At 35.7% G+C, this 16,342-nt stretch overlaps 1 protein-coding gene across 2 annotated transcripts; it reads left to right on the top strand.

The window, feature by feature from the left end:
* The first annotated feature begins 5,171 nt into the window (after positions 1-5,171).
* LOC129748460 (uncharacterized) lies at positions 5,172-9,883 on the top strand. 2 transcript variants are annotated; one of them, XR_008737733.1, is made up of 4 exons: positions 5,172-5,501; positions 5,561-5,746; positions 5,923-6,102; positions 9,557-9,883. XR_008737733.1 is itself a non-coding variant. In XM_055743102.1 (3 exons), the coding sequence occupies exons 1-3, from the start codon at positions 5,295-5,297 to the stop codon at positions 5,980-5,982; spliced, it is 453 nt and encodes a 150-aa protein (XP_055599077.1). In that variant the 5' UTR covers positions 5,172-5,294; the 3' UTR covers positions 5,983-6,430. The 2 variants fall into 2 exon arrangements, 1 of the variants encoding a protein (XP_055599077.1); XM_055743102.1 differs by lacking the exon at positions 9,557-9,883 and having other exon boundaries at positions 5,923-6,430.
* Positions 9,884-16,342: the final 6,459 nt, after the last annotated feature.

The raw sequence follows: 16,342 nt of genomic DNA, 5'->3' as shown, positions 1-16,342 counted from the left end.
CCTATGTCTCATAGTCATCACATTTTTTGGCAATGTAACAACCTCGAACCCTGGTTGGTTACATAAACGAGAGTACTAACAGTATAGGCGTACAAACACTCGATCACCTAAACAAAGTTGATAGCAAAGGCCAGGATAATGGCGAAGAAAAAAATCGTACTTTACACTCCCGGCGGCGGCTGCTGGTTAAAAGAACATCGTAAAGCGGTATTAAATGGAGATAAAAAGAAAATTGAAAAAGGGCAAAGTCCTACGGCAAACACAAACTATACACTGTCTCCCATTTTTATGCATAACGCTGTGGCGACGAGCGACGTCAAGCAAGGTGTCATCGTGACTGCACATAGAAAAAAATCTATTTGTGATAAATTAGAAGAGTGGATGAATCCAAGATGCCACTTCAAGTTAGATTAAATTGGCTACTAAAGTGGCGATTATGCAAATGAAGTGGCTTCTCTGTAGTAGGTGCCTAAGTATGAAGATAAAATCAACTGCCAGACCATTTTTCGACACTCTCGTTTTTCCCTTTCTCTGTCAACAAGCGATTTTTTATCCTATACTCACTAACTCTAACCTACTTATCATATATGATGATGATGGGAATAAATGAAGAAAATCAATTTCCACCAGGACAGATTGTCATTCATCCCCCCATACTCGAAGGGATTAGCACAGTAAACCACGGGGAGTTTCCATGAGAGCCGGGAAAATCACGGCGGGATCAGGAGAAGGTCACTAGCCAACAACACATTCCATCAGTAAGTAGTAGGAGGTATTAGTGGGTGCAAAGTGGGTGTGGGCGTAGAGAGGTTTCAGCAGCAGCGTGGTCTCGTTCGATTAAGCTCTATTTGCACATAAATCAAATTTATTCATTTATGCGCGCCGCATAAATCATTCAGGGCAACGCATTTGCAACGCCCTTTGTGTACTGGTAATAGTTTGGTTTGGTGGATGTGGAGCATCTTTTCAGCTTGTGGAGTGCCGCTCATTTATTTATTTACCTACTTACCTACTACAAAACGAGCAAATATTGGCACAGCAAACATTTGAAAACGGTTGTACTCGGGTTTGACTTTTTGGAAAAGTTAAATAGCCCGAAATGAGCTGTAAGCGGCTGGAAAAGTAAGTGATGGGTTCAAATCCGTTATGAGTTTTCGGAATCGATCGAATTTAGGAAAGAATGGTAATAACACTAATCGTGATTGACAGGGAGGGATGAATCATCCTTCGGGATGAATATCCGAGAAAAAGAAAAAAAAAACTAATCGTGGCTGTTCTGGTTAATTTTTGTAATATTTTTAAGGACTTTACTTTTTGGGTGGTTAAAAATTACTGACAAAACTGATATTTTTCTGATGTAATGTCCCATCAACTTTAAACTTTTGATGTTAAATCCGTTTGATTATTAGTATGCATTTATTTTTTAGTAGCCTTTGAAATTGAAAAGTGTTGCAAGATGCCCCAGTTGACAGTATTTTTCGATGGGTAATAAGTACCGGTGCATCGAGAGGATTCATGTCATTTGGGTGCAAAAGAGACCATCTTGGGTCCAGATATCGCCAAGGCATTATTTGAATAGCTGAACGATAGAAAATCAGTGTTCGGCATCGCTCATTGAAAAATTAGCGGCGCTAATTAAATCGCTAACTCATTCAAATTTAACGATCGCTTATTAAAACCGCTAAATGAGCGGAAAAAGTTATCGCTTCAAGTCTAAAGCGCTAATCGCTAATCGCTAACTGTTGATAAACAATAACGTAAACAGGATGGCAACAGCATGGATTATTGTTGGATCTCAATTTGTTTGCTCAAATACTTTACAAACATAGTACAGATTGTTTATTGTGCCCAGTCTGTTGAAAAATCTTTAACCAGGTTTCACTTTTTTTCAAACTATCAAAATAGTAATGCAAAATTCTCATGATAGGAGCATTGCCAAACGTGTATCTAAAAAACTAAATGAAATAATTATGAGAATTAATTCTATGGTGAAACTATCTTATTTCTATTTTACCTGATTTGAAATACTAGTAAAAACAGCTTTGTGAAAAGGAAATATCTCATCCACTTAAAACAGGTTGTAAAAAGCGGATTTTTCCAGCATTTATTATTCGAGACTTGCCGTGTGAGATAGTAATGTGAGATCTAAAAAAACTTAGAAATTTGGAAAAGCTTTTGAAAATCCATCGATTAACCTAAAAAGCACATTTCAACAAATCACCGTATGTGGACGACCATGCTAAAGTCATGTAAAATATTGATCAAGTAGGCCGTTTACTGTACTTTTGCAAGCAAAAAACAGTATCTAAAAATTGACCTTCTAGCTTTGAATTATATAAATGATGTTTAAAATAGTTTAATACTGTACAACAATATTTATTGCATTGTTTGTCTGAGAATGTTGAGAACAGAATTACTTAAAGAAAAAAAAGTTAATCTGTATGAGGCACTTCTGCCCTGAGACCATTCGAAGTGACCATTTTTAAGAATGATGCCCGATGTCTCCTTTACTTGTCAAATGACAAAAAGTCTACTTCTATCAGTAATAACTTGTGAATTTGAAACAAGTGAATGGAAGTTAGCGTTCTTCATTTAGCGGAACCAAAAAATAGCGGAACTTTTCAATTCGCTAGCTCAATCAAAATTTAGCGGCAAAATTAAACCGCTAACAAAAAGTTATCGGACTAACTAGCGTTTAGCGGATTAGCGTTTTTGTGCCGAACACTGTAGAAAATAGATCGAAGTCCGCTCTATGGCTTAGTTGGACAATTTAACCTTCCCACAAATGCAGATCTAGTTTCTTTCTTTCTAGTTAGTTATATAGTTAGGCTTTGTTCTGAACTATAACTTTCATCGAACAATTTTGTGTTTATCTCAAATTTTTCGAAGCAGGGTCAGAAAAAACATCCTGTAAGTTTCGTGTCGAGATTGTCGCTGTGCTTCCTGCAATTAATTTTTCATACATGATCTCTGCTGGCACCGCAATCAAACGGTTTTATGTGGTGCTTGCGGGAGGTACTTTTGAACTTTTTAGGTACCAACCAAAGCTGTGCGAACCCGCCCCCCATGGAGACAAATTGGAAACCATGTAACAGGAGTTCATTTCTGTAAAGCCCGTTCAACATACAATTGAAACCGGTTTCAATCGATTTCGATTGGTAAATTGTTGTTCACTCTGGGTTGCCAGGTGCCCAGATTTGTCTGTAAAACCAAGACTTTTGACCCTTCGTCCAGATATTGGTCAGAAACAGATTTTGCCCAGATTTTTGCTGAGAGAGCCCAGATTTTACAGGCTTTCAAAATTGAGTGATAAAATCAATATTCATGTATCGGATTTGAATTGTAAGTGGCAGATTAGAATGGAATCTGGCTTGTATTCTTTGGAATTTAACCAATCATTAATTAAACTTTTTTTTTTAAATAAGATCGGCATGGTACGTGCTAGGAAACAGTGTTTGTTATATAGTAATCAGTAACAAATAGCACAACACACGCCCCCCCTCCCCGCTCACACGATTCGTCAAATTTAATTTCAGGCCCGTTCAACAGCCAATTGAAATTGGTTTCAATCGATTTCGATTGGTAAATGGTTGTTCACTCAGCCAATGTTTTGGTCGAAACTAATCCAATTGACGTTCATTGAAGCCAATCGAAATCGATCGAAACCAATCGAAAACGATCAAGCTCGGAGGCAGTATTCGTTTCTATCGATTTCTATTACACTTACACAAATGCAGTTGTTTTCTGTCAAAAACAGCTGATTTGATTTGTTGTGAAAAAATTATATATTAGAAGAAATGAAAGCGGTGTCATTCGGTGCGTTGTTTTCTGTCGTGTGCTGAGTCGGTGGTGCAGTGCTAGTCGTGCGGAGTCAGTGGTGCTGATCGGTGGTGCTATTTCAGCCATACTGGATCGGTGGTGTTGTGCCAGTCATTCTGAGTCGTATGGCTGTGCCAGGTATTCTGGATTGGTGGTGCTGTGCTAGACGCGCTGGTCTGGTGGTGTCAGACATGCTGGGTCCGTGGTGCTGTGCCAGTCATGCTGAGTCGGTATTGTTGTGCCAGGTATCCTGAGTCGGTGGTGCTGCGCTAGTCGTGCTGGTCCGTGGTGCTGAAAGAGATGTCGGTCGATGTGGCGTCGCTGTTCTGTGCTGTTCTGTTAGGACTTCATTTTCACAATACATCTGTCAGTCCAGCAGGCCACCACCGGACCCTAATGGATAACTGATAATAAGAAGAATAACCCCTATAAACCCCTTCCTTGTCCCTTGTTTAAAGTTTTGTTTTTTTTTAACTGTTGAGTTGCCGCGACTAAAACGACCCCCTTCCCTACTAACTAGTGAAACGAATACCCTCGGTACATTATAACTTTGTTAAATTAAAATAAGGCCTTTAATAAAAATAGTTGTAAATAAAAAAAAAATCTGTCAGTCGGTCTTGGATTATTATAATAATCAAATAGGAAGTGACCAACTATACTATGTAAATAAATAGGAAGTGAAATTTGGTCTATGTTGTGAAATACAATAAAATGTCAAATAAAATATAAAATTTATCGATCCACTGTACATATTTTATTTCATAATATGATGATTGTATGTTTTGAAAATAATAATTATTTTCCTATAGCAACAATTTTTCGCTTTAGTGCTTTTCTTTTCCCTAAAAATTGCTCATTATTCTAAACAAATTCTTTTTTAGTATTATAATATAGTACGAGTCTAACAACAAACTTTCTAATCTGAAATGTTTCGGACAGCTTGTATACGGGAAAGAATTGCCATTGAGATGGCCAAAATGATGGATTCATTACAATTTGACTTGAGTAAACCGCCTTTTCGAATTCTGAACGAAGCTGATAAAGAAAATTACATCTGCAAACACTGCGCCAGTGCGTTAGTATTAGTGAATGGCTGTTCAATCAACAGTCTAATAGAAATCGATCGAAGTCAATTGGAAAAACAGCTGATCAACTGTCAATCCATTTCAATTGATTTTGATTGGGTTTCGTTGAACACACCTTTCTTGTTTAATACCAAATTTATGATTTTCATTATGCACAGACACACACAGACTTTTTTCGAAATTGCCCAGATTTTTTATCCTCAACACCTGGCATCCCTGTGTTCACTCAGCCAATGTTCCCTGTCAGGAAGGTTCGCTCAATCGGGCCGATTGCAAAACAGACATGGCGGCACTCGAATTCTAGCGGCTAGAATTCGATCGGTTTTCGGCTCGATTTCCATCCGTCTGCTCGATTGCTCGAAAACAGACGATATTTTTCGCAGTGCTGCGATGAACAAAACGAAACACGAGCCAGTTTTCAATCGCAGCAGCCCGGGTGCGTACGTGTTTTGCTTTTGGTGCGTGATTAGTGTGAATTGTGTGTTTGTCCCAGTTCTTTTTCTGACATTTCCGCTGTTTCTGCTCAGAAATGCTTTGAGCGGTATAAACAGAAGAAGCCATATAATATTGTCCACCAATAATTTGATGAAAAGCAAGGTATGTTTGTCCTAAATTATCAAGTTTTATCATTTTCTAGCCCATTTTTGTCCCCACAGAAAACATCGACCCATGCAAACAAAGCTTCCGAAGAAATGTCCACACGGTACGGGCTCTGGTGGAATGTCATCCCGGACATCGTATCCGGATCCGAATCCGGATCCCAGACACGCTCAGAGGTGGTGGCTTTATATGGATTACTTTTAATCAGTTTTCGGTGTGTTCTTTTCAAAGTGGAAAGCAAGGTGAGTACCGTTATCACAATTATTTACTTTTTGCTTATTAAACTGATATTTTCAAGATTTAAATTTTAATTCTTTTGGATCCAATCTAGATCCAAACTTCTAAAATGTATGATTGATTGAATACTAAATAATCAATTTTTATTTATATCATTTTTAACCCCTTGTTGTTCCCGTAGAAAACATCGTCCCATGCAAACGAAGCTTCTAAGAAAAAGTCTCGTGTGTACGAGCTTTGATTGAATGTCATCCCGAACATCGTATCCGGATCCAGATTCTAAACACGCTCAGAGGTGGTGGCTTCACTTGGATTATTTTTAATCAGTTTTCGGTGTGTTCTTTTCAAAGTGGAAAGCAAGGTGAGTACCGTTGTCACAATTATTTACTATTTGCTTATTAAATTTATCATTTTCAAGATTTAAATGTTAATTCTTGTGGATCCAATCAAATTTCAAAAATGTTTGATTGATTGAATTCTTAATAATCAAGTTTTATTTTTTGAGGAGGGATTAACTGGGTTAAATTCCGAAAGAAAAGTCTCATTTTTACAATTTTTTAATCCATTATCGTTTTCTTAGAAAACATCAACATAACAAAATCTTGTTCCTATTTTTTCTTTCGATTAGGTACTAAGAAATGTTGAATCACACCTCGAATTGAAAATAAATAAGGTACACCGGGGTAAGTGGGGACGGTTTTTCTAATAGTCAACTTTAAAAAATCAATAAAAAAAATCAGCAGTGAATCAATTTTGATGAAATCGCTTTCAATGTGATGCAAAACATGTTGTTTACAAATGCTGAAGAGATGAGCTTGATAGACGAAAAGCGAAAAAAGTTATCACGTGAATTGTTATGGACTGCTGGTGTCTTCACTTACCCCGCTTTATGGGTTTAGTGGGGACGGAGATTTTCTCTTTCATTTCTCAGGAAATTTTCAACAAATTTGTGTTTTCTTGGTTGAATACGTCACTTCATTGCTCGAACCGTCAAAAATTTTGAAAACCATTTAAGTTATTATTTGTGCTTGAGAAAGCTGTTCCATCCAGCAACATAAAAAAAATGGGAGCAATTGATTCTAGTGTGAACTATGCTGGAAATTCGGATTCTAGTGGCATCGTTTGTAAGGAATAAGATGAAGGTAATGTTTAATACACAAGTTTATACTGTTTAAGTTTAAGGCTAAGAATTTTTGAAAAAAAACTTTGAATGTCATACAATATGAAAAGCGCACGTTTACATGATTGCTGCTGAGAACAAATCTACCTACCACTTTATCGGATTCAAAAATTTAAAATTAAAGACTTACAGTTCTGCTTGCTCTGAACTAAAAACTGATTCAAATAGACAGGCTTGTCAGAATTCTTCCCACGCGTAGCCGAGCTTAGCAAATCTAAGATATTTTACCTAAAAGCCAGGCAAAATCCGGGCACTTAATTTTTAATAATTTAAATAATTTTAACGAACAAATCAGGGCATTTTTCAACAAAATATTCCGGTTAAACCAGGCAATCTGACAAACTAATCATAGAGGTATGATTAAAGTTTCAGTTTTAAATAAGATTTTATTAATTTCACCAAAAAGATGGTCCTAGTTGATTTGCAATCGAGTGCAGAGTTAAAAGTTGTTTAGTACTTACGTTGTCGTTAAGCATCGAGTGTCTTTTTTCTTCACAGAAGCATCCTCAATCTAGTTAATTTTCGCCTCCCGTTCTTGATTTCGATGGGCTTTCGTTTTACCTTTTCCTCCAAATTCTAGATATGATCCTACCTTACAAAGGCAAGTTTTATTTAATTGACAAACTTAAATGTTTAACACAAAAATTGCCTTACCATTATCGCTTAATAAAAGCCTACGCTCCCTTGGTTATTTAATTGCACATTTCGTTTCTTTTCCAGTTCTGATAAATATTTTTAAGGTTGTCTACGCTAACAACAAACTATGTTGAAATTTAACATAACTGGCTATAGACTATGGATGAGTAATTTAAAATATCTAGGTAAACCATCCAGTTGTATTTGTTTAGTTGTGATGGTCTTCAAAAGTATTCGAACTTTTGGAGTGAACCACCAGAACATTACCAGAAATTTGTAAATTCATGAATGAGTTGCGTCAAAAAAAGTAATATCGTCATATTTAAAAGAAAGAATTGGTCATAATTTCATAAAATTTCGAATTCTGCGCAAAAAAATGACAAATAAATTTTTTCTGCACTGCTAAAGAAGTGGAGTACCTCATTAGCGATAGACTTTGCGCCTTTTATACTTTTTCTGGTTCATCGGGTAGGGTTCATCCAGTTCATTGGGTTCTGTCAAATCGGGTTGGGTTCTGGGTGCCAGGTGGTTTCGTCAAAAATCAGGACAACGCGAAGTTAAAAATCAGGATTTTTCAGGACACCTCTTGATTCATGAAAGTAATTAGGATTTCTCCTAAGATTGCATTATTAAAGGCGCAATAGTGGCTGATAGTTCATATCGAAAAACACCAAATAAATATCATCTGAACCGAAGATTACCGTCTGTTAAATGAATTTTTATAACCTACTCATACGATTTTCTCAAAGATTGACTACAAATTCGATCATATTTAAAAAGTTTTTTTGAAATTTAGGACAAATCAGGACAGTTTAGGGATAAATTTTCAAAAAACAGGACAACTCGAGAGCTTTTGAAAAATCAGCACGGTCTCTCGAAAATCAGGACAAATCCTGATAAATCAGGACACCTGGCACCTATTATATTCACCCGGTTTTGTCAAATCTAGCGTAACATTTCAAAGGGGCGATTCAATCTTATTTTGACAACAGCTGAACTGACATGACGGCTCTTTTTTCTTCAATTATTTTAGTTTTCAATTGGTCGTCAGTGATTAAGAATACGCCAACATTTTGAACGGTTTTATGTCATGACTTCTTCAATAATAAATTAAATAGTTATTTGAATAATTTTCTAGAAACAACCAAGATTCAAAATTTTTGCACAAAAATCTGGTTTAATATAATAAAGTTGAATAATATAAAGTTTTAATAAGCCCTTTTGAATATTTTAGCTACCGTAGAGTGTTTTTATTAAACATAAATTTTGTAATAAGAAAACCTTCTCCTTCAATGTTGCTATGCCGGTTTTATAAATATTTTTAAAGTGATTTCGTGTGCATTTTTTTCCATTACTCCTTAAGAAGTGCTTTTATAGTAGCTGTGTTAACTAAAACTGCTTTATTTTAAAGTTCAAGGGTGCTAATGTGTACATCAACAAACCGGTAAATTGCCATTTGGGTTAAACTAAAAAGTAAAAATACCTGATAGTAAGTTGTATTTACATATACGAATGGAAATAGTTCTATAATTTTAATTTTTTTTTTTAAATTCGATTACTTATTTCAATAAGTTCTTCTTAGTACATAGTTGTAATAACAAAATTTTGTAATCTTCTAATCATCGTTAACAATGTTAAAAAAACAATCTATTTACAACGAAAAATATGTAAATAGATCCTGCAGTTTTTCTATCTTTACATGACTGCTCATGTGTGCATCAAACTTTATTTTCTAGGTAGATTTTGTAAAATTCTTGAGCATATTGCATACACTTAAACATACAGTTGCAAGAGGTTCTACCGAGTGACTATTGTTATTTTTCATAATGCTCCAGCGAATTCAATCTTCGAATTTCTGTTTACCAGAATGAGAAAAAACTTTATATCTACATTATATTAGTTTTTGTTCTTTAACACTTATATAAAAACCAAGATTAATGAACATGAGTCCCATATGCATAATGAGTGAAGATCTTTTCGAATTTCTTTTTTTTTTCAGATCTGGATGGAAATCGCACTGACTATGATTTATTTGTTGCTCGCTCCGATGGATACATCGAGGTCCCAATGGTTCAAGTGTATTCATGGTGTGTAAATGTTCGGAAGAAACAACGAAATTTTAAGAACTTTTGCAGAGCTATCTATATAAGTTAACCATGCATTAGGATGGAAAACTAAAAAAGTAAACGTCAGCGATGAATAGTAGAATAACTGATTGGATTGAGAAACAATATGTAGTTAATTTTTTTTCCGTAATCAGTTATGTATTAATGAACAAATAAAGTTTCGAATAATGCGATGGATCTTATTCATATTTTTTTTACTCATTGGCAAATTTTCAAATTTCATCATACACAAGTATGTTTCTGTTCAATATTCCAATACCTAGCAAATGACAACCGCGAAATTTTGTCTATTAGAAAAATTTAAAATTTATACATATTTGTAGAATTACTTATCTACCAATCATCTTTCAATAGTAGCAAATCTGTAAAATTTAAAAATAAAACATTAATTCTGTTAATTTACATAATTTGCGTTAACGATTTCTGTAGCAAACCTTGAGAGATAAATTACTTTTCATATAGATATAAATTTATTTTATAAAATGAGTATGTACTTGTTAAAAGGAACGTACATACATTTCGATCGTTACAATGAAAAAAAAAGAAAGATTTCATTGTGTAAAATTTAACAGTTTGCAAAACTACTTGTAATTAAACGTTAATTGAGTTTCACAATATTGGAATCGCTTGGAGGCTTTCTGATATTCCAATAGTTTGAACAAAAATAATGTTTAATAACAAGTAATTTTGCAAATTGAGAATTTTTACACAATGAAATGTTTTTTTTTTCGATAACTATCTAAATTTATGTCAAAAAGGATGCTTTACTTTTGTGCGTCCAATTAAACATAAATTTACGTCATTGATGATATAGTATTATGTCAAACAGGCATTCTTTTTGTGTCAGAGGATTTATGGCTTCAAGCGTTTCTGTTTCTTCTGGTGTAATTTTATGTCAAAAGTGATGCTTCAATTTTGTGCGTCCAATTTGACATAAAATTACACCAAAAAATTAATAGTGTGTAGTATTGAGACTGCATAACCAAACTCATACAATGAATATTGATTCGGCCTTAAAAAGTTTATCATTATACAATTATTTTTAATATAAGCTACTATTCAAAACCTAAAATAGAAGAAAAAACCTGAAAAATTAAAAAAAAACAAATAAAAAAATAATTTGTAGCTTTTTGTTAAAAACCGAAAAACCTGAGTGAATGGCAACCATGGTAATCGGTCTAGAAACGGTTTGATAAACCGTTCGGTTTCGGTCTGAAATCGATCCTTTTTCGAATGGACGCTATTGCAATCGGCCCAGAAACAGTTCCAAAAATCGTTCGGATTCGGTCCGAAATCGGTCCTTTTTTCGGATGGATGCTATGGCAATCGACCCAGAATCGGTTCGAAAAATCGTTCGGTTTAGGTCCGAAATCGGTCCTTTTTTTCGGATGGATGCTATGGCAATCGACCCAGAATCGGTTCGAAAAATCGTTCGGTTTAGGTCCGAAATCGGTCCTTTTTTTCGGATGGATGCTATGGCAATCGACCCAGAATCGGTTCGAAAAATCGTTCGGTTTCGGTCCGAAATCGGTCCTTTTTTTCGGATGGAGGTTATGGCAATCGACCCAGAAACGGTTCGAAAAATCGTTCGGTTTTGGTCCGAAATCGGCCCTTTTTATCGGATGGACGCTATGGCAATCGGCCCAGAAACGGTTCGAAAACCAGTTGGTTTCGGTCCGAACTCAGTCATTTATTTCGGAGGGAAAATGGTAATCGGCCCAGAAACGGTCCGGAAACCGTTCAGATTTGGTTGGAAAACGGTTCGCTTGTTTTGACATTTGATCTGCTCGAACTGGTTGAGAAAACTTATCGTCGTCCGAAAAAGTGTTTCATTTTCGCGCGATTTTCTACTAAAGTCGGCCCGATTTCTTATACGATTTCGGACCGATCGAGCAGATGTACGGACAAAAATCGGGCCGATTTCGGGCGATTTTTCCTGACTGGGTTGTGATCGAAACTAATCCAATTGACGTTCAATGAAGCCAATCGGAATCGATCGAAACCAATCGAAATCAATCAAGCTCGAGAGCAGGATTCGTTTCTATCGGTTTCTATCGCACTAACACAAATGTAGTTGTTTACTGTCAAAAAACAGCTGATTCGGTTTGTTTTTTAATATTCAAGTTTGAAAGTGATGTCATTCGGTACGGTGTCCTCTGTCGTGTACTGAGTCGGTGGTGCTGTGCCGTGTCGGTGTCGGTAGTGCTGTGTTGGTCGGTGCTGCTGTGTCGGTGGTGCTGTGCCAATCATGCTGGGTCGGTGTTGCTGTGAAAGTCGTACTCTGCCAGGTATTCTGTGTCGATGGTGCTGTGCCAGTGAAAGTGATGTCGGTCGATGTGGTGTCGGCGGTGCTGTGTCAGAGATGCAGTATTTTGTGATAGCCAACCGGAAAATAGACACAAAATTTTTCAGAAATAAATAATCTTTATTAAAAAATACTTTATCCGTAATTTTTTTCATTTTCCTTTTTTGTGGGGTCGAATCATAAACTCAGTTTTTTTTTTCAATTCTAGCGGAGACGCATCGGGAATCGAAAAATTAATTAAAAGTAAAATTTAAGACGATTACGATTTTGCTTCTTTTATATAAGAATATCAATCCTGAAACCTTATGGAGTATAGCTGAATAAGAAAATGACAATAAGAACAGCGCGTTAGTATTAGTGTCTGGCTGTTCATTCAGCAGCCTGATAGAAATCGATTGAATGCAATTTGAAAAACAGCTGGTCAACTGTCAATCCATTTCAATTGATTTCGATTGAGTTCTGTTGAACACACCTTATTTTTTGATACTCTGTTCTCCCATTAGCCACTTTGTACACAACAAAGTTTGTACGACAGATCAAACCAATCCGCCGTGTACTACACATCGTCTAATAAAACCCCCCGAAATCAAACCGAAATAAACTTGTCGTTTTAAGTTAAAACCAAATTCGCGAGTTTCAAAGTTTGTCCGAAATAGTGTTCCGGTCCCAAAACAGTTATGTTAGATTTAATTCATGTCCATTCGAATAATCGAGTATTTTTAGTTGAAAAATATGTTTTATACTAAACTAGAATGAGTACAATAATTATAAATTGTGTTTTTATTTATTCAAATTTGAAGACATCAGCTATTAAACTGAATAACTCAAATGATATTTCAACATGGGTGCAAGGAATATTTTTTTATATGTTGGTTATCCACCATGGGTGCACGGATTCACCGCAGTTTCTGTCTAAGTATGTATTCACATGCATTCTTAGATTATTAGGTTCGACAAATTTCCGATGCAAGTTCACTTACAGGTATTCCGGCCCCCTTGTATATACCTGGCCAGCTGGCAACTGATTGAACATTCTTATTGAACATTCTTTTTATAAGAGGAAACACATCTTACCTGACGGCAAGTTATGGGGTTCGAACCCAAGAGTTTTCTTGCCGATACTGGAAATCGAACCCAGTACGCCTGGCATACCTAGACCAGACTTGCGCCAGCCTATCTGATAGACCACATCGGCGCTAAGATATTTCAACATGGGTGCGTACGTCTCGGTGGTCGTCTCGGTGGTCGGGTGGTTAGCGTGGTAAGACGGTAATCGCTGGTCCACTGATGGCATGGGTTCGATTCCCATCTCGGTACTGGGTGTTAAATGTTAATCTTAAGTTGTCCACGTCATTTATTCAGTCTGTAAAGCCTAAATCGGCTAACACGGTGTATGTCTTTAAAAAAAAAAAAGAAATGGCTGTAAATTCGCCGTTGTAAACTTTATAGAAATAAATAATTTTCAACTTGCTTCAGAACACAACATATTTTTGAGTTAGATATGATAGGTATTTGAAATTCAATATTGGTCAATCGAAGAACTTTTAAGGAAAACAAATCAACGTGTACATTTGACAATGTTGATTCATTATTTTTATTTCCACTGTTTTCCATCGCACGACATAACTTGATGCATATAATTCCTAATATTCACTAATTGTTTTCAAATTTCTTGGATGTTGATCAGATCTTATCAGATAAATATACGATTGCAAAAACCTGTTTTTGAATAATAAATAAATAAATTTATTATTTCAAGATATAATTGAAATATTTCTTTTCCAGGAATGAAAAAAAAACGGAACTTAAAATAAAAATCGTTATTTAAATCATTATGTCTCAACATGAAAGACATGGTTTCGACTTTGGTTTAGTTAAGATTTGTAAAAATGCTTTTTAAAAATTTGCAAAAAGTCCAAAATTTGATTAAAACGCGGTGAATTCGTGCACCCATAGTGAAAAACCATGTATATAACACAAATTTTCATTTGAATCTATAAAAGCCTTTATTCTTTACCTTTAACGTGCAAAAAAATTGATTTTGGATAAATCGCGGTGAATCCGTGCACCCATGGTAAATTTCTCTACTTAAAGAAAAAATATGCTTCAAAACCTACAATATCAGATATCATTTTTAGGCAACGCGTTGAAAAATTTCAGAGCGATGGATGCTAGAAAATATCTCTAAAACAAAATTGAAGTGAAACCGTGCACCCATGGTCAATACCCATAGCCAACTAACATGATTTTATAATTAGATTGATAAGGCGGCATCCATAAATTACGTAACGCAAAAAATGCATTTTTTTGACCCCCTCCCCCCCGTATGTCTCAAATCGTAACGCTTCGACGTACCCCCCCATGAAAATTACGTAACGCTGATAATAACCCCCCCCCCTCCTCCGATTTTCTCATGTTTTTAAATACAGATTTTCGAAGGTCAAAAAAGATTTTTACCTAGATTTTTTTAACGTTCTTTAAAACGGAATTATTATCGATCAGAATCGCTTCTTAGTACTCATTGATGAAAATTCTCTGATAAAAAATTTGAATGTCTTATTACGAGTTGCTCTGTGCTTGTAAACTGATGATCTATCTTGTTTACTTTATTTTGTTCAAAGAGCATAACTTGTTACGCAAAATATACTCCACTTAGTAATATTCGTCGGAATAATCAAAATTGCATTTTTTAAATCAATTTAGAAAAAATATAGTCAAATTTCCGTCTTACGGTTGAATTGAGTTCTTGGGGATAAATGTACCCAATATTCGGTTTCCCAACGGTTATTTCAAAGATATTCGATACACATTTTAAGGAATCTAGGAATCTCAGAATTTTTAAAAAGGAAAGGTTGCAATCCAGTTCCAATCATATTGAAGCTCACAAATTTTAAGCTGATTTTAGTTTGCATATCATTCTGCTAAAATTGCATGACATCAAAATAGCTGCAATGAAACTGAAATTTTTAAGGAAAAATCGTTACGTAACGATGAGCATACCTCCCCCGTCCCCTATGTCACAATTCGTAACGATAGCGCTTACTCCCTCCCCCCCTAGGAGCGTTACGTAATTTATGGATGTGTTTTATTTTTTTTGATAATTATTTGATATATTCATTTTATGACATACACGCATTCATCAACTATGCCAAAATGAGGTGATTCCGTGCACCCATGGTGAAAAAATATTTCCACTTTATAACAAAAATGTTAACGAATGAATAACAAAATAATTTCAAAAGAAAAAAGTTAAATATATTATGATATAAAAAATTTCCCCTTTACCAGTCATTTTGACTGGTCACGGTCCGAATAGGTATATTCAATTTTCCGGTCCTTCTAGTTTTAAATAGCTAATATTTAACTTACATAAACCATACTCATTTATGTAAAAATGTCGGCTGAATCGATCGGTATACTCTTGTTACTTTTTGTTTTTACTATGACAAGTGGCTTATTTTTCCTCTTTCCCCCTAAACCTAAACTTAAGAATTTCTTTGAAGAAATACAGTCAAGCAAAGTATAATTCAACAATTTTTCATCATGAATGATCATTTTTGGTAGATTTATTCATACTCAAGCTGATCGTGTCACTTTTTTTTTAATTAGAATGAAAAGAAACGGATAAAAAGCCCCAACTTCCCCAAACTTTTTTGAATTTGTGCATAAATTTCACTATAACAATCAAGAAGTACGAAATGTAAAAACCATGTGTTTAGTGTAAAATTTGTCGCTGAACAAGCTGTCGGTGTACAACGCTTAGCGCTCAGCTTACGAGGATAGCCGAAATCATCCTGATTTCCCCTAAAATCTGGCGATATGTTGAAAAAATCATTAAGGTACACCGGGGCAAATGCAAACTCAGGGCAAGTGCTAACGATCAACTTTCCTCTGTTACAAAAAAAATTAAAAAATATTTTTTCTTCTAGAAGTTGTTGTTATTGTCCAAACCAACAATATGACATAGATAAACTGAATTTTCTTTTAATTTTTTACTAAAACACGGCACTGTTTGTACCAACGGGTAGGTTCTCTGTCAATATCGTTGATATTTTGTCCGCGGAAGTTTAAATGTGCCGAGAAAGTGCGTTGCGTAGCGAAAAATCACCCTACGTTCACCCAACCCAAAACCTCTACGCGTCAACCTCGAGGGCCGAGTACGACATCCCCACCACCAGATGGCAGCGTTTAACGAGAGCGAGAAGGCGGGGCGAAAAGGCGGGGCGAAAAGGCGCGGCGAAGAGAAGAGGCGAAAATGTAAGGCGAGGCGAAGCGAAGATGTAAGGCGAAGCGAAGCGAAGTTGTGAGGCGAGGCGAAATGTGGCACAGGATGGGGAGGCGAAAGAACAGGGCA

This window comes from Uranotaenia lowii, chromosome 2 (assembly GCF_029784155.1).
Source record: "Uranotaenia lowii strain MFRU-FL chromosome 2, ASM2978415v1, whole genome shotgun sequence".
Taxonomy (NCBI): domain Eukaryota; kingdom Metazoa; phylum Arthropoda; class Insecta; order Diptera; family Culicidae; genus Uranotaenia; species Uranotaenia lowii.
The sequence above is the reverse complement of the archived record's forward strand: the minus strand, read 5'-3'. Positions and strand labels throughout refer to the sequence as shown.